We start from the raw sequence: 19294 nt of genomic DNA, 5'->3' as shown, positions 1-19294 counted from the left end.
ACCTTTAATAACCATTCAGTATTTCCATATCTAATGTGATGACTGTCACCTAGAATGTGCATTATATATCTGTTGATTGAGGATGATTCAGTTTTCTTTGGCTGGCCTTAAATCTAGGAAAGGGGGCAACATTTTCTTCCCTTTCTTCTCAATTTCTACCCCTTCTTCCACTATTTTGAGGCAGGGGATTCTTGCTTCTAGGAAACATAATTCAGGCTAAATACATCTGACTATTGGTTTTCATCCAAAGCTGTGCTTTAGGTTGTGGCTCCTAACTCCATGAAGACTGTGTATAAGCTGGGCCCTGGCAATACTTCTAATTAAGCCTTGACTTAGGCACTGAGAAGAATGGAATCTAATTTTTAATTAGATAAGTATTGAAGGGTAGATAAAATAACTGTTTTTAGCCACTTTCTTAAGTAATAGAATGTGTTTTCTTTAACTTATTTTAATTAATGTCAAAGATATGTGTGTTTAAAGGAACTATACTAATATTTGAAAACGACAGTGTTGAATGGCCCAGAAACACCATTCTCTTCTAAAATAAAACTTGAACTTGTAGACAAATACACCCCACTGCTTGGTTTCTTTTTTCATCTCCACTGAAAGTGTAAAAGGTAAGAAATCATTGCTGCTGCTGATCCAATCAACTAAGTCTCCGAGTCCCATTCAGGGTGAACTTGCTTCCTTAAAATGAGAAAAAGGTGGCTATTTTTTTCCATTCGATCTGTATAATAGACCAGGGGTCCTCAAACTTTTTAAACAGGGGCCAGTTGACTGTCCCTCAGACCATTGGAGGGCTGGACTATAGTTTAAAAAAAACTATGAACAAATTCCTATGCACACTGCACATATCTTATTTTGAAGTAAAAAAAAACAAACAGGCAAAATCACCCACATGTGGCCCGTGGGCCATAGTTTGAGGACGCCTGTAATGGATGATCCTACAAATGTAAACTAGAAGACTGTAAAACTAATAAAGCTCAAGCTACTCCTGGGAAGTGGACCAGATGCATATGCAATTTGAATGACTTCAATCTTCTGTTTCCAAACGTGTAATCAGCAAAACAGAAAAAAAGCACATGTGTTTGTGTGTGTGTCTGCCTGTCTGTTTGTTTTCTAAACCTAAGTGGTCAAGTGGCTTTATCTGTTCATTGAAGTAAATGAATATATTGTAGCAAATGAGTGTCTCTCTCTGAAGAAGTCAGATCTCACGATTCATGTGTGCTGGGGGGAGGGATACAGTTAACCAGATGCCTGGACATTTGGCACTTCAGTTCTCTCCTGTGACTTTGGAGGAGTGCCTCCAGGAAGCAGAACCTCAATTTTCAAACTGTATAGTGAAAGCAGACAGCAGTAATTTACCAGTGAGAAGTAGTGGAGGGTGGATCAATTACTTGTGGGGAGGAACACTCAAAAGCTAAATTGTCTGGCCCTGACTTCTTTCACTTTGTAAGCTGACATGAGAGGGCAGCCATTTGTCATCTAGGACAACTGAGCAAAGCGTTTCAAAATGAGTGCCCAAATGACATTAAGCAAACTTTAAAAAAAAAAAAAAAAGGATGCAATGAAAGGGCATTCAGAGAGTGACCAGAATCTATCTTCAAACCTAGAGAGTAAATGATTCACATAATCAAATATGTACGGAGGAGAGATAAAGGTGTATCTGTTTCCCGTATTATGAGCCTTATTTTAGTGAGAGGTGTTGCAAAGATTGCTACATCCCTCTTTTGGGAAGAATTTCAAGTAAACTATTTGATACTCAAAAGAAGTCGAAGCGCTGAGGAGAGCTTTTGGAATTTAAATAAGATGAAGGTGAATCCTTCTCTTTTAAGATAGAGTCTTCTTGGGAAAGTTCAGTGTGTTTGTTGGGTCTGAATGGGCCCTCTGTGCTAGAACTCAGGTTACTGTGAGTTGTCGATGAACAGTCATAACACAAAGCAGTTCACCACGGCGGATGCAGCTTGCGGTGTGGGCCAGGAAGAAAGAAACATAAAGGCATGAAGGATCAAGGCCCAAGTGTTACTTCCCCGGGAAGTGGACATGAACAAATATTCAGCAACAAATAAAAGGCATTCTGCCTCCCTTGCATATAATTTCTGAGCTTGGATTTCATTCTCTAGAATATTTGATTGAATTAATTCAAAGTGCTCAGAATCCCAAACTGGATTGGTGCAATAGGTTTCTTTCGGGGTGACAATTAGGTTCAACTATTTACTAGCAGCAAAGAAAGCTGGATTGCCTTCTATGTGCCTTTAGTAGCCTGGTTCATTGAAAATTAAAACAAAGTTATTAAACCTGTGTTTTTTTTTTAAACTTTAAAGGAGGAAATTTTTAAGTTCATCAACCAAGTACCACTAAGAGGGAGACAAGCTTTTTGGCTACCGGGAGAAACTGTGTACACGTTCTGTGACTTAGCTGACAATTTGAAAGAGGAAAGTAAGTCTGACAAAACTGGTCAAGTTGAACAACCTGCAATAATTTAAGGACTATCCATCAACCCACACATCTTTTAGCAAGTAGTTTGAGAAATAAAGGGAAACAGAGAGAGCAGGAAAGACAATGTTTGCCTATCACTGGGATCTTTTCCAATCCAAATGTTTATAATGTCTAGCATTTGCTTATATAAATCCATGCATGTTTCATTGGCAACATGATACTGTAAAATAAACTATAAAATAGTGGGTGTTATAATTTACAGGATAATTTCATTTCTCTTCCAAGGTCTCTAATCTTTTTATTCTCTGGAAACAGTGGTTCCGAAACAAATTGCAAGGCAGTGTGCTCTGATGAAGATACCGTGCAAAACAAAGATAGCTCATAAGAAAAGGGAATTTCTGAAAGTGGCTCATATTTTGTGGTGGTGAAATTGAAGGAGGAGTCCTAGCCTTCTGAGGGAGAAGCCGATATGACTAGCCTAATAGATCATATGTATTGTTGTTTTCATGCCCTTTAGGGAGAATATTTAGTGATTTGAGAAGGAGCATAAATGGGCCAGTGTCTGCTTCTATTGCAGTTACCTGCTTTCAATCCTAACAGGGACTGACCCTGCCTGGGGGAAACAAAAATAATCTAGGGGGAAATATTTAATCTATCGCAAGCCTGTTTTCAATTCACAAGTAATGTTGAGAGAGAACATATTCAATCACCCTCCCCCCACCTCCCTTTACGTAGGATAGAATATCATCTCTAAACTGCAATTGGAGATCTATTGGTCTGGCAAAATTAGAAGAATGCAAGTTTTTCCAATGACATTCCCCACCACACCCCCAGGTTTCCTGCAGTTGTTGTCAGAGTACAAACCTTCTTCCACACTTTATACAAGTGTTTAGACACTTCGCCAGCAGCCTTGGTTTTCAGAGGGAAAAATAAAAATAGCACTTAATTAAAATGGAGCATGGAACTCAAAAGGTATCAGGGTGTGTGAGTGCTGAGAGTGTTTCATTCCCCACCCATTGTATGGAATTTTGCACCTTAATTCAATATAAAGCCTGCAAATACATACAGTAAAGAGCTGCATCAAGACTTGGGTATCACAGAAGTTACTTGGTGGTCAGACTTGATTTTTACTTTTCCTTTTACACACCAAAAAATGACTTAAAGTGCTCTTGAATATATATATATATATATGTATATGTATATGTATATATATATATATATATATATCAATGCTGAAGTGTTGGGGTCTTCCTCATTACTTAAGAAACCCTGGTTTAGGCATTTGTAACTAAAATCAATCAGCTAACCAGTCGATCCACACACACAGCCACATGCACGCATACACGCACATTAATACTGAGCAAAAATTGATGCATGCTTGATGACTTATTGTTTGATTATGGGCTTCCAGGAACTAGAAACCAGAGTGAAAGTGAGAAATGGGCTTTTTCTAATAGTTTCCCTGTTGACCCTGAGAGAGAGGCTGATGTGAAAAGATTGGGCATTTCCTCCCTTGGCTCCTGAGAGAGATCTGTTGGCTTCCCCTATTGCCTGAAGGCCCAATCAGCCTTCTCAGGAAGTGAGCCCAAGTCACCTGGAGAGAGAAAAGTTATTGCAAACAATAAAGAGAGAAGAAACAAACAGAAAACACTTTCATCTAATTCGATTTTGCCTTTGATGGAAAAACACCAATGGAGTGTGCATAATATTGCAGTGTATAAATAGCTGTGGAAGCATAACAATAGCTCCATCTATTTCATCATCCATCTGAGCCAAAAAGATGTTTCTTTAACAGCTTTTCTTCCCCCTTCAGTGCTATACATTAAGAGGAGAAGGGAGGGGGAGAAAGACGTTTGCTTCAAGGAGCAGACATTTTCTTTAAAAAAAAAAAATTATAAGCTTTTAGACCACAAGAAGTATTCCTTTCTTTTCTTCCCTCCAGCCCAAATTTCACATCCCATTATGGAGGCTGGGTGGATGCCTCGTGCTCTGTCAGAGCTGTCAGGTTGTTAAACCAACAGAGGAGCAAATCAGAGTGAAGAAGCAGCCAGAGAGAGAGAGAGGGAGAGAGGGGGGGGGGCATTTTCAAAATGGGAACCCTGCAGGTAGAATGTGTACTCTCAAAGCTGCAAAATAATTATTTCCCACAAACATTTCACACCAGTGGTCACCTTCTATTACATTCGGCCTAATTAATCTTTGTTTCAATTAATGCTTTTTGGGGGGAAGGGCAGTTAGGATCTACAAAAAATAATGTGTCCCAGTTAACAGAAGCAACAAAATAGAAATGAAAACCTTACCTCATTTTAAAAATCAGTCCTACTATTTCTAATTAAGTAAGCAATCGATTGTTCCCAAAGCCATTCTTACATTAGCACCCTGTCTTGTTCACTACAGTGGAAACAAATGTTGGATTATAGAATTTTGGTGCATAGCTGATTGTTTAGGGGGTTTCGAATTTTTTCTTCTTGAAGGTTCTAAAGGGCAAAATCTTCACACTGTAAGTATTAATTAATTCCAATGTATTGTCATGAATACTAAAATTGGTATAATAAAATATACCGAGAATCCAAATTCCTTTATCATTATTATTTAACTAAATAGTTTACATTTGTGTTACTCTGAATAGTAACTAAAATAGAATCTTAAACTTTGAGAGATTGAAAATTACAACTAAAATAATCCTGAAATGAGAATCCAACATTAAAGTATATTTTTTGGCATTTCTCCTAAAATTAAGAATGCAAAGTTAATTTACTCCAGTAAGCCTCCTCTATCCTACTTTAGTCTATCCCTCTGTCACCAATCTCAAAATGGAGTGCAATGTGCAATTACAATTAATTTCCGAGTAACCCTTGGATGCCATTCCATAGAGAAACTGTTGACAGCTTCTGATTTTCTAAGTCTAAACTCAATTTTTTAAAACCTTGATATATGGACTTAATGACATCCAATCATAAGGTTACATATGTAATAATTTATGCACATTTATTATAGAAACCAAGCACTATTTAAGCATTAGTTAGCATTGCTATTAATAACACAATTTAAGAATCTAGCATGTCAACATCTATCTGCAGATGAGGGAGACAGTCAGAAAACTGGATGCAAATGAATATACTGAAAGAATCACTTTATCATTCTCTCACTTGTCTGTTCAATTCACCAAAAATGTTTGAGCAATGCTATTTATTTGTCACTGAGGAGGTTACCTTTTCAGTTCCTTCTTCCTTGAGACTAATAATGTCCAGATCAAAATCCTTCCGCAAGCCATTGGTTTTATTGAAGGTGATACGCCCAGTCAAGCCATCCCACCGAGCCTGTGGACAAAAAGGAATGGGCTGTTGTTACTGTTGAACACTTACCATGATCCTAAAACCATCAAAATTGTAATACCTCGAATTCATCACAGTATCCAATTATTCGGTTTCGTCACGCTGTTATAAACCATTGCATTGGTTCAGTGATTCAACAGCAAAATACTCCTCCATTTTATTAGTACTCATTTATTTTGTCAGTTCTAAAATCTTAACACCAGTCAAACCTGTAATAGTGGCGACCTAAATGGACGATACAGAAAGAATTACTGGAAAATCGTCTGCACAGGGAGTAAACAAAGCCTGGGAAGCTCATCATGCTCTGTTTTTCAAGGTCAATCCACATTTTCTTCAAGGCATTGCTGAGGGGAATTGTACCCCTCCATTGTGTTTTTCCATGAAGAGGATATAGTCCAATGATGTGTTATCAAATATTTAGTGTGTTTATGATTTAGGCCTTCTAATGTCATTTGGGTGTTGTGATTTCCTAAGGCTGCTGTAGCAGGTAATCCACAAACTTGGTGGTTTATAACAACAGAAATCTATTCTCTCACAGTCCTGGAGGCCAGAATCCAAAATCAGGATCACTGGGTGAAATCAAAGTGGCTGCAGGGCCGCCATGCTCTCTCTGGAGGGTCTAGGAGAGACTCTGTTCTTTGTCACTTTCTGTGTCTGGTGGCCTTCAGCACTCCTGCTCCTTGTCTTGTGGTTGCATCACTCTAATCTCTGCCTCTGTGGTGACACTGCCTCTTCCTCTTCTGTCTGTATGAAATTGCCCTCTGTTTTTCTCTCATGAGGAACTTACGATTCCATTGAGAGCTCACCTGGCTAAACCAGGATAATCTCCCCATCACAAAAATCATTAATTTAATCAGACATCAAAGTCCTTTTTGCCATATAAGGTAACACTTAGAGCAGGCATCCTCAAACTACGGCCCAAGGGTCACATGCAGGCTGCCTAGCACATTTATCTGGCCCTCCGGGTGTTTTTGCCACCGCTGCCTGTCCTGCTTAGCAGCCGACTTGTCCGGGCCCACAGTGTGCACTCTCCAATGGTTTGAGGGACAGTGAACTGGCCCCCTGTTTAAAAAGTTTGAGGACCCCTGATTTAGAGGTTCCAGGGATTAGGACAGGGATCTCTTTTCAGGGGGTTATTGTTCTGCCTACCACATACATCAATATCATTTAAAAAAAAATAAAAATCACAGTAGTTAGCTCTTTGCAGAACTCATATTGGATATCTTTGGTGGATTTTATTAAATAAAAAATAATGTCCCTTGAGGGTGTTAAGCTTCAATCGTGAGGTGGTTTTTGGTAACCTTGTTTATTTGAGTTTCACTTACAAAGAAGATAAAGGAGAACTCAGATCTTTGCATATGCTCAGCGGTTTCTCTCCCTCCTGACTTTATCAAATTTGTCATACATCTATAAAATGTGAAGATTCTAAAGAATTATACTATATTTGCAGTTATTTGTACCACATGCATCCATTGAGTGGGTACATTTGGCCAGGAGGCAGAGAAATGCAGTGGCAAGAGCACCGAGTTTTCCATAGAGCTGAGTTTGATTGTCTGAAGTGTGACTTCAGGCAAGACACTTAACCTGAGCCTGGGCCATCTCAGATTTCAGTGTTTGCTCCATGCAGAATATTTCTGAGAATTAAATGGCACTTAATTCTTAACACATAGAAAGCATTTTAACTTTTAACAATCATTATTTTTACAAATCTTACTTTCTTTCTCCAGTTTTGTAAGTCTAGAGTTTGAATGTTAGTACCTTACACATCAGTACCCAGGTGTCTACTTCTTACTGGCCTATACTGCATTTCATTTTACAACTCACTGTCAGATTGATGGTCTCAAAATACAATTTTCACATTCATGCAATTTCTCCCAGCACATAAAGTACATAATGGATTCACGCAAATTAGTGTAAAAGTCTAGTTACACATTATTTTTGGGTGCATCTGTGAGGGTGTTTTCAGAAGAGGTTAGCATTTAAGTTGGCAGGATGAGTAAAGTGGATGGCCCTTTCCAATGTGGGTTAGCATCATCTAATCCATTGAGCTTGAACAGAATAAAAAGGCAGAGAAAGGACAAATTTGCTCTCTGCCCGACTGTTGGAGCTGAAACATCAGTCTCCTAGTCTCGACCTGAGATTTACATCATTGGTGCTCATGGCTTTCAGGCCTCTGAACTCAGACTAGAAGTACACCACCAGCTTGCAGATGGAAGATTGCAAGGTCTCCAGCTTGCGGATGGAAGATTGTGGGGACTTCTCAGCTTCCATGATTGTGAGCCAATTTCTCATAGTAAATCTCTTTGTATATATTTCCTACTGCTCTGTTTCTCTGGAGAATATCAAATAATGCAGAAGTCTTTCAAAATTTTGCCTAATCTACTTCTCCAGAATTATCCACTACTGCTTTTCTATGCACAGCCCCAACTGGAACATTCCTGGGCTCTCTAGCCTCTGTGCACTTGTTCATCACATCCTGCATCCTCCACACAGCCTTCCCATCCCCATCCATCCTTTAAGATTTGATTATTGTGCTATTTTGGTCCAGGGTCACAGTCCTCCCCTTTGATGCACAGGGCTCTCAGCCTATACGCTGCTCTGACCAGTATTGCTTTGTGTTTTCACGTGTAGTTTTATAATCATTACCAGTTATCTTTACACTTTTCAGTTTTGAATTGCTAATATCCTCAAATGGATTGGAAGCTTGACAATCAAACCCTATTCTCTTACTAAATTGTATTCTCTTTAGTACCTAACAAGATGACATAGCCCTTAGGCACTTTTAATTTTTTCTTGCTTTAATTTGTTCCAAAACAAAAATTCTATTAATTTATATATTTCATTTTTATGTGTTTTTTCAATGATCTCTCTCTCTCTCTTTTTTTTTTTTTTGAGACAGAGTCTCGCTTTGTTGCCCAGGCTAGAGTGAGTGCCGTGGCATCAGCCTAGCTCACAGCAACCTCAAACTCCTGGGCTCAGGCGATCCTCCTGCCTCAGCCTCCAAAGTAGCTGGGACTACAGGCATGCGTCACCATGCCCAGCTAATTTTTTCTATATATATTAGTTGGCCAATTAATTTGTTTCTATTTATAGTAGAGACAGGGTCTTGCTCTTGCTCAGGCTGGTTTGGAACTCCTGACTTCGAGCAATCCGCCCGCCTCAGCCTCCCAGAGTGCTAGGATTACAGGCGTGAGCCACCGCACCCGGCCTCTTTCTTTTTTTTAACTTGCAATTCTTCAACTCATAATCTCACGCATATGGTGAAAATATCCTTGATTGGGAGTCACGAAACTGAGTTTAGTCTTTAAGCTACTATCAAGTTGTGTGGCTTTTGTTGAGTAAGTTTGCTCTTTTTTCAGGCCAGAGAAGAGAGTATATTAAGTGAGAGTTTTGTATAAAATGAGTTTTAATTCTGGAATTCTGCTACCACAGGAGAGATACCAAAAAGGGGTTTCATGTTGATAGTCATTTGTTAAATACCTATGATCTGCAAGCGAGACTATATAAAGCATAAAACATAGTTGCCATCCTCAGGTTTTAAGGTAAAACATATTGCTATCTGGCTGGGGAGAAAAGACTACAGAGTTTTGTTCATTTATTTCTTTCACTATCAATTCACTTAGAAAAAAAAAATCACTTAATGAGTATCTTTCTGTGCAAGAAGCTATGCTGGAAATACCGCACCTAGCAGTTTGCAATTTAGTAGGAACAAACACATTGATGCATTTCAATAAAGTACTGTAGGGGTGAGGATGAAGATTTGCACAAAGTAATGAAGAAAGAATGGAGAAGAAGTTCCAGGGAAAGAAGGACTCATCAAAACATTTCTGAAGGCAAGAATGTGTAAACTCTCAAAGGATGAGAAGTTGGCCAGCAAAGATTCACAGCCTGGGTAAAAGCACAAAATAAAGAATAAATTGTCAGTTTGCCATGGGTTTGTAATACAAGGTAAGAGATAATGAGAAATGACCCTGGGAAGGAAAAGTTGATAGGTGCCTGTTTATAAAGGTGTCATGAATCATGCTAGTTTGCTTGCCCATTGCTCTGTAGATGTTTGGGAATCATAGAAGTGTTTTAAGCATAGGAATGTCATGGTCAGATGTACATTACAGGGAGGTCGTTTTAGCAGAATTGGGGAAGATGACTTGGAGAAAGTCAAGGTTGTAAGCAGGGCTTTGGTTAGCAGGTAGTTCACATAGAACAAAATGTATGGAATCATATTCATATGCCCACATATGAACATAGGGATGGCCCAATTCCTTCATCTCCCTGTCCTACCAACTTGCACACCTTTGAATATTAATGGAAATTGTGCAGTGACATCATCACTGCAATCTCAAACTCCTGGGCTCAAGCCGTCCTCCTGCCTCAGCCTCCTGAGTAGCTGGGGCTACAGGCGTGGGCCATCACACTCAGCTAATTTTTCTAATTTTTATAGAGATAGCATCTTGCTGTGTTCCTCAGGCTGGTCTCAAACTCCCGGCCTCAAGCAACTGCTGGCCTCAGCTTCCCAAAGTGCTAAGATTACAGGTATGAGCCACTGCATTTGGCCTAGAAGTACATTTTATCACTTGATAATGGCTAGTAGTAAAATTAATGTCAGGAAATGAAATGCAGACAGGAAAAGGCTCTAACTCTCTCTTCTAAGCATTCTACATGGCAAAGTAGATGGGAGTTGCTCAAGTACTATAGCACATAATAGAAAATGCTTCTTCAGATCCTTGGACCTAGTCTCCAGAGTTTATTGTCAAGGGAGATCATAGCACCAAACACTAGCACTAGCTTTAAAAATGAGACGGGATATAATTATGGTCAATAGTAACACTGATTTTACACTGGCTAAGATATAGGTAATCATGTCTCTGCAACAAGACAAAAATAATCAGCAAAGAACGAAAGCAGAGAGCGTCCTCTTGTGTATGCGCCTCCCAGCATTGCATTCTCCTTTTCCTCCCCATCACTTCTCAGTTCTACTTTTTGGACTCTGGTCACCCCTTCTCACTTTGCAAGCCAAAGGCTGACTGTGGATTGATGGGTTAAATGAGAGCCATGAAATAAGCTGCTGTGTTAGGGTTGTAGCCTCCGCCTGAAAGCTGAGAACAATTTGTCAAAGGCTTTGGTTCAGTGGAAATCACTACTGTGTTAGAGGTTTGGATTAAGTTAGTTTTCAGGCCCCTTCTTCATGCTTCCAAACAATGTGCAGTTCTAACCCTCCTCCAGATCTGTTTGGAACGAGGTAGTTATCTTCATTAAATTCTACAGGATTTTCAGAAAGCTTTTTTCTAAAGGCAACTTTTTCTTTATGGGGGTCATGTTGTGAGTCAATTAGGTACACTGTGCAGAGTTTATGGGACTCTCTGAAAATGTACAGAATTGGTAGCATTTATCTCTTAATGTAGCATGTAGCTCATAGCAGGGTCTTAAAACCCAGTTCAGAAATCCAATTTCATTTCCTAAGTGTGTCTATTGTGTCCCTTTGTTTGGATTTTGTTGCATTGGTTTTATTCTTGAACTTAGTGTTCCAATCACTGGTGCAGAGTAATTCCCACTTCTAAGCTTTTTTTCCTGCCTATCCAAGTGGCAAAAAAAGTTCCCTTTTCATGCTTTAACAATGCTTCCTTCCCTGCCTTGAATATCTACAAAGACTCCCTGCCTGGTTCTTCACTGAACTGAAATATCTTTTGACCTTCAAAGTCAAGTTTTCCTCACTGCCACAATTACCCATATCTTCCTGCCTCTCCTCCTTACATGTGTTGCATTTCTGTGTATGTTCTTTGTTTTTTTGCAGAATTATTGTTGATAAGCATTTATTAATCACCAACTGCACTATTAATTAAGGTGAATATACAATGACTAATTCCTGGATATTTTGAATAAGTTCCATAAGGAATCCATTTTCTGGGAGAAGGTTGAAGCATATACAATTTAGATAATGATATATAATTATATTATTCATAATTACAACGTGCTTGCCTTATGTAGAAACAGTTACAGAGGGAACAATTACAATATACTTAACTGAAAACAATACTTAAACTATTGTCCTTATTTTAAGATATAGCTTTAATTTCTACCCCGTATTAGATAGACTTTCTTGACAACAACTGCTTCATCACAGATAAATCATACGTTGTGACTTTTTTTCTTTCAGACACATTATCTTATGGTCACGAGACAGGATTCAACAGGTAGAAAGAGAAAACTAAAAGGGTTCATTAATGTTTTATTCGTATGTTCTTTCTCAAGATGAAATTTATTGTCCAAATAAAAGACATTCATTTTAGCATTGGGGAAGTAAGTGGCAGCTCTTGTAATAGTCAACTGTTAATGTTTGTTAGTTAAAATGATTGCTTTTATTCATTTTCTTTCCCAAAGGGAATTGAAGTATGTAAAAGAACATAGATCCTCATTTCCTAGATTTCCTTGACACAGCCAATCTCATTTGCCATAGGGAATAAATTGTTTTCTATTGCAAGACAGAGACTTCTATTCTGAGAGTGGAAAAAATGTGATTTTCTAGTAGACATGGTAGACATGATCTTTTAAGAGCAATCATTTCTAACATGTCTTCATTTATGTGTTAGAGACTATGCTTTCTTTTAAGAACATTGTGAGTAGAAGGCTCATGGCAAATCCAAATATTAGCTTCCCTTGTTAGATCAAGGTGAGGGAAAGAAATCCTTTTTAAATGACTATTATATGTGTTAATAAAGCTTTTAAAAACTTGAAAATAAAATGAAAAAAATATTGCATAGCTGTTCTTTGTCATGGAGGCCATTGTTCAACAGGCTCACTCAAGGGTGACTTGATTCTCTAAAGAAATGTATCTATTTTTTAAAATTTACTATTGTTTAGGGTCCAGATTCTGTATAATTACATGTTAATTCATAGGTTTTGTATATGGAAGAGAGGTGAATGATTTCTATCTAGAAGAAAAGGTAACCAACAAAGTTATGATTCTATTGTCCTATGACAATGGCCAGTTTTTCCTTCATGGTGGCTTCTAGAAATAGTTCCTCTGACCACCTTGCAATGAGCTTTATCATCCTGCTGGTTGATAATATCTGTTACATACATCTTCCATACTTGTTTTCTTTATATTTATTTGTATTAAAGTCACATATATAATAACCGTTTTAAAATTGTACTTTGTTTTGGAGATTGTCCTACCAAAGTGCGGAAATTATACTCATCTGCCAGAGCCAACTTTGTGAGTTAAGTGCAAAAACATCTTTTCTTTTCCTCTAGTCCCAGAGCAAACTCCAAAGAGTATTAAAATTTACTTTTTCTGTCTCTGTCTCTGTTGTTTCTTTCTTTTCTTTTCCCTTCTGATTATGCATTTTGATTCTGATTTTTAGCCAAGTCTGTCAGTCCAAAGTGTCTAGCCTAACTTGTGGTTCAACTCATGTCTTCTCCACAGCTGGGTGCAGGGACCTATGTGTGGTCTCAGATCCCACTGCCTAGTCAAGAGAGCACTTTATGTCTCCTGGTTTGGGCCACAACCAAGTAGGGAAACTAGTAGGTATTTGACTGCTAGGCGAGTCTCAAGAACATAGTCCTGGGGGCACCCGGTACATATGGAAATCTGATCTGCACATGGCTAATAAGTGACTCTCTGTTGGTGGCAACAATGACTAGGAATTCGGCATTTTGTTCTCTTTGTGTGGTGATCTATCATGTAGATGCTGGGAATTTAATTCTTTGTAGGGTGAGAGAGGACTGAAAATCTGGTTTGTGAGCTTTTTTTCTTTTGTCTGAGCAAGATCATATTTCAGGTTCCCGGGAAAGGAGAACCACTCTCTCTTTCCCCCTGAGTTTTTGTGTTCAATGTTTACTTTCACACCATGGCTAAGGCTGCAGAACTGAGCTGCAGCCCCCTCAGTGACTGTGCCTATGTGTGCAAATGCAAAATGTCTTTCACCTCATGGTATGAGTGTGAAATATGGTCCTACCTTCTGAAGGCATGCATGAATTAGATATGAAACCTTACAAAGTAAAGGTTCTTTGTTTTTATTTATACCTTTCATTGCTTAAATCCATATTCCCAGAATTCTCATGGGGAAAACTGAAGTTTTAATATTGTATTGCTACCCTTAAAAAAAAAAACAACTCAGAAATTACTGACTCAGAAGCATTTTCTATAATAATACCTGAGTTCATGCAATCTCAGTGCATTTTTGCCCACATTTAGTTGATTTAAAAAAATAGCTACAAAATTACATGTCTTTTCCATAATTGAAGTTCAAATGCACTTTAAAAAAATAAATTTGGTTTCTTGTTTCCTGATAAAGAGGCTGGTTAATCTATACTTCTTAACCTTCTTATATTGGTTTACTGATTGGATAAATATGTACTATCTGGGGAATGGGCATGCCTGTAGCTTTCACTTGGGTATTGCAAAGGTAATTTATGTGATCAAAGCATTTGTACCCCAATAATATTCTGGGGGGAAAAAGCCAGTTAGAAGCTACATCTTGCCAAAGGAAAAAAAATAGCATTTTCACATCATGTTTAAAATTAAGATGTAAAATTACATGTAATTATACTGAATTAGAATTCGGACAAAATTTTTATACCAACTGTGTTTATGCTTTGTGATGTATCAGTTCCAATATAATTGTCAAGTTTCTATTAAGACTTTGAGCTAATGTTAAAATAAGTTAATTTATGGAAAATCTTTAGATATCTGGATAGTTTCTTAATAAGAGATAATGCTGATATGTTGGTTACCATGTGTGTATGTATATCTATATATATCTACATGTACATTAATATTTCTATATGTTATAGAGAAACTATAACGTTGAGTCATGTTAATGAACATGTTTGTTTTTGTGACATTGAAGATGATATTTAAAGGATGTATGTGCTATAGGCGGTTGTACTGTGCATGCTCAGGTATATTAGGTAATGAACTATACTTCTGTTTACAAGGTGAAAAGAAAATATATTCCAAATTATAAAAAAGTATAATGAATAGAAAAGGATGAATACATATGGCATAGAAGGTTTGAGGATGCTGAGTTTTATTTGCCTTTGAATGTAAGATCTGCACAGGATAAATGTGAATAAAAACAGAAATGTGTTAGAATTTTGGCAAAGTTTGCCCAGTTTTAATGGATTTATTAATAGGATATATATTTTAAGTTTTATGAATCCTTTTATGCCAAATTCTACATTAATGTAAAACTAGAGTTTTGTTTTCGCTCTTTTAAAATGACAATTGGTCTTGGAGTATTTGCTCTTAACGAGAAGATATAGACGTTATCATTTACATTCTGTGTAATCTACTCAGACAGATTTTCATTCCTATCATCGACGAGTGGTTTCTGCTGTACCCTTCTGTTTGTCTGAAGGCTTTGCTGTAAGTTACTGTCTGGAAACTGACTGACTCTTGTCAAAACATGGCAATCTCAGAGCATCCCAGAAAGACAGTGCCAGATACTCTACTGGGACTTTAAACAGAGTCATTGGTACAGACTTGGAGATTAAAGTGACATCGCTCAGACAACTGTGACTGCACCAGAGGACTGAATCAGGGTGTCCAGTACTCTTTTTAATAGGACCAGAAGCAGAATACCTTGTGAAAGCATAGTGTTGACCCAACATCCACTTGTTATAAGTCATAAGCAGGATTAAATGAACTGCTAAGGGAAAACTCACTGTGGTTATTTGGCTTTAATATTGCTGATATGGTTTAAAATACTTTATTAAGAGAATGAAAAATACTTTCTCTTCTTAGTCTATCTTTACCCCTCAATTTAGTAACCTATAAATGACACATTCTTTCTAAGGCATCCTATTCTCTCTGATGCCTTAGAATTCAGAGATAACTTACTAGTTTGTATAGCAATGTGGTTATTTGCAAAAAATCAATAAAATCTGTCTTCTTTATAAGCAGCATACAGTTGGATAAAGTATTTGCATAAATAAGGTCACACCAGGTATAATGGTTAATTTTTTGTGTCAGTTTTACTGAGCCACAGGGGCCCAGATCAAACATTTTTTCTGGGTGTGCCTGCTTTCCAGATGAAATAAGAATTTAAATCAGTGGCCTCAGTAAAATAGATTGCCCTCTGCACTGTGGCTGGGCATCATCTAATCCAGCCTATCAAGGGCCTGAAGAGAACAAGAGGTGGAGGGAAAAAGGATTTGCTCCCCCACTTTCTGCCTTATTATTGAGCTAGGACATCTCATCTCATCTTCTACTACCCTCATATGGGGAGTTACATCATCAGTTCTCTTGGTTTTCAGGCCTTTGTACTCAGACTGAATCACACCACCTGCTTTCCTGGGGCAGTTTAGGAATGAACACTAGCATTTGGACATGAGCCAATTCCTCATAATAAATCATATACTCTATCTATCTCTCATTGGTTCTGTTTCTATGGAGAACCCTGACTAATATACCAGAATTGCATCTGGTGTATTACAAATGAACAAATCACATTTACTCAGGTATAGCAAACCCACCATTAAGGAAGAAGTGCTGTATTTCAAATGTGGAACCAACGAAGTGGAATGGAAAAAGTCCTCTTAGAAAACTAGTCCATTATTTGTTTTATGATTTACAGGATCTCAGACTTGTAGGTAAAAAGGAAGGTAATTTCCTGGCAGACCAGGAAATCTATCTGATGTTGGACACCTTAAAGAGAAATTCACCAAATGTGCAGTTAATATGGGACTAGTGCACAGATGTACTCCTTGAATTGAGTTTCTTATCCCTGTGTAATAGAGTGAATAATGTCACTCCTGCCCCAATGCCCATGTTCCAACACCTGGAACCTAGAATGTGGCAAAAAGGGACTATGTAGTTGAGATCAGGTTAAGAATCTTAAAATGGGAAGAACATCCTGGGTTATCTGGATGGGTCCAATATAATCACAAAGGTCCTTATAAAAGGGACTCAGGAGGGGTCAGACAGACAAGAGGCGATATGATAACAGAAGCAGAAGACAGAGAGAAAGAGACTGAAGGACTGAAAGATGCTACGTTGCTGGCTTTGAAGGTAGAGGAAAGGCTCCACAAGTCAAGGACTACAGGAGGCCTCTAGAAGGTGGGAAAGGCAAGGAAACTGTCCCCTAGAGCCTCCAGAAGAAATCAGCCTTGTGCACACCTTGTCTTTAGCCCAGTGAGACTGGTGTCAGATTTCTGACCTCCAGAACTGCAAGAGAATACATTCCTGTGGTTTTAAAGCACCATGTTTGTGGTAATTCATTTACACAGCAATGGGAAATTAATACACATTAGAATAAAATAGCCAATATAAGCAACAAAACCATTTTTGGAAAAAGGCTTTTGAAATGCAATCGAGATTCCTTTGGAAATTTCCTTATAGAAGTTAATTTGCTGGCCTTAGTAGCTGCTTGAAACGGTAGTTCTGAATTTGCCGTCCATACTCAGAGGATGATGAGCACAGTTTACTGTCCTCATGCAAACTAATCAGGTTCAAATACAATGACCCAGTTTCTTTGTAATATGAATAATCTTCAGAGATTATTTATGGTATAAGTGGGGACTATTGAGAAAATTATCTAAAACTTGGAAATAAAAGAATAACAGTATATTGTTTCAAAGGCACAATGGAATCATTGTCTAATAGCTCCACTCAAGGATGAGTAGTTCTCTAGAGGATTGTACTTTTATTCATTTTACTATTTTCTGTTGCTTAGGGTCAGAACTATGAAATTACTTGTTAATTTATAAAATTTGTCCAGTAAAGATGCAAATAATTCATGTCTAATACAAAAGATGACCTCAAAGGTTATGGTTTTATTGCATGTAGGAATAATAATCAGTTTTATGTCTAACTCAACCTACTTATTACAATTAGGTTCTCTTGACGGACTACATAACCACGGTTCCTTTAATAATTCTTTGAACTGGATTCACTTTTAGATGGTTCCTTTCATTAAGGAGTTAAATGTATTTTTGGCACATGCTTACTTTGTATTTGCACGAGAGTCATGTTGGTAACTTTATAAAAATTATGCATTGGCAAAAGCAAAGTGGTACACATGTATTATCTCATTTTTGTCCTTACAGCATCCAGATAAGGTAAGTACGGTTGTCCCCAGTTTAATTGAGAAAGAAAGAGATTATATAGTTAGTAAGATGCACCAGAGGGGTTCAGAACCAGATCTGTCTCATGTTCTTACTCCTTCAACACACTGCATTCTGTGGATAAAGTCATGAGAAAAAAATGAAGAGGTATGGGCTCATTTCTCCATTTTACATCCTAACTCTGGACTTTGCATGAGTCATTAGGGAAAAACATTCTCAAGCCAAAACTACAAGGAGAAATAAATGAAGATTTTTGAATTCTCACTAAAACCCCGACTTCCCACTAACTCAGGGGCATGTTTGAAGCCTGAGTTGCCCAAATTGACTCATCTTGGATCTGCTGGGTTCAATTAGAAAGACAAAAGGCTTCCATTCTGGCTTTTGGTATACTACGTCTCAGTTTTTCTGCTTCATCTAGCATAGAGCAGGCTCCCTTGAAAGTCAATGTCACAGGCTGGAAAGCCCTGTCTGTAGAAGTAGAAATGAGTCTTCAGCTTTTTTTGTATAGTCTTACCTGCACCCCATTAGGACAAATTCCAGGGACAACTGGAATTTACAAGCAGTATTTTAATGGCCACTAGGTTTCAGAGTAAAAGGAATTTCTAGAAAGTGTTTGAACTCTGGACTTTTTGCATGGGAGAAACACCTCTAATTTTCCTGCTAGCACTGCCTTTCACTCCATCACCCCATTCTGTTTGCTAACTGCTGGATTAAATGGGGTCCCAGGATGGTCTTACTCTCTAGAGTTTCTGTTTCGGATTATTTGTATATCACCACTCATAACCATTTTACCATAAATGTTAGTGACTTTTGCTGACTTAAAATTTGACTGCGAGCTGGGCATGATGGTGCATGCCTCTAGTCCCAGGTACTTGGAGGTTGAAGCCAGAGGATTCCTTGAGCCCAGGAGTTCAATTTCAGCCTGAACAATATAGTGAGACCTCATCTATATAAATAAATAAGTACATACATACATACATACATAAATACTTAAAAAATTAATTGTGAGACTGTAAAACATGTTTTAAAGTGCTTTATCTCCAGTCATGCATCTCCTCTCATTGAAACTCCCTGGATATACCCCAGATTTTTTTCCTTTCAATACATTGTCTTCCTCTCATTTTTCACAAAGTTCAAAATATCTCTTTTTCTGGTACTCTGAGATATCAATGATGCCTTGATTTTTACTAGGCATATCGCATGACAATATATGACAGAATCATGTTGTGGTTTAAAAAAACTATAGAAAATGGAAAGGTTTTAGGTAAAGCAGAAGGGTTTAATAAAACAGTAAATCGTGTGCTTTTATTAGTCTAACCTCCACAAAATTACTTTGCATTTGAAAGTTTAAAATACTGCTAACAGGCAATCCATTTTCACATATTGTTCACAAACAAATTTCAGTCATAAACCTGGCACAGTAAACAAGATGCCTTTCAACATAATGACAAGCAATT

At 37.8% G+C, this 19294-nt stretch overlaps 1 protein-coding gene across 6 annotated transcripts in view; it reads right to left on the bottom strand.

The window, feature by feature from the left end:
• Positions 1-19294, bottom strand: part of GRIK1 (glutamate ionotropic receptor kainate type subunit 1) — a 383917-nt gene that overhangs the window by 50885 nt on the left and 313738 nt on the right. For 3 of the 6 annotated variants that reach the window (XM_020284806.2, XM_012780941.3, XM_012780942.3), the window contains exons 8-9: positions 5652-5759; positions 3304-3348 (exon numbers count right to left, since the gene is read on the bottom strand). In XM_020284806.2, coding sequence (XP_020140395.1) covers positions 3304-3348; positions 5652-5759 — 153 coding nt within the window. The remainder of the gene's footprint in view (positions 1-3303; positions 3349-5651; positions 5760-19294) is intronic. The other 3 variants (XM_012780946.2, XM_012780944.2, XM_020284802.2) reach the window with 1 other exon arrangement.

Source organism: Microcebus murinus, chromosome 1, assembly GCF_040939455.1.
Source record: "Microcebus murinus isolate Inina chromosome 1, M.murinus_Inina_mat1.0, whole genome shotgun sequence".
NCBI lineage: Eukaryota > Metazoa > Chordata > Mammalia > Primates > Cheirogaleidae > Microcebus > Microcebus murinus.
The sequence above is the reverse complement of the archived record's forward strand: the minus strand, read 5'-3'. Positions and strand labels throughout refer to the sequence as shown.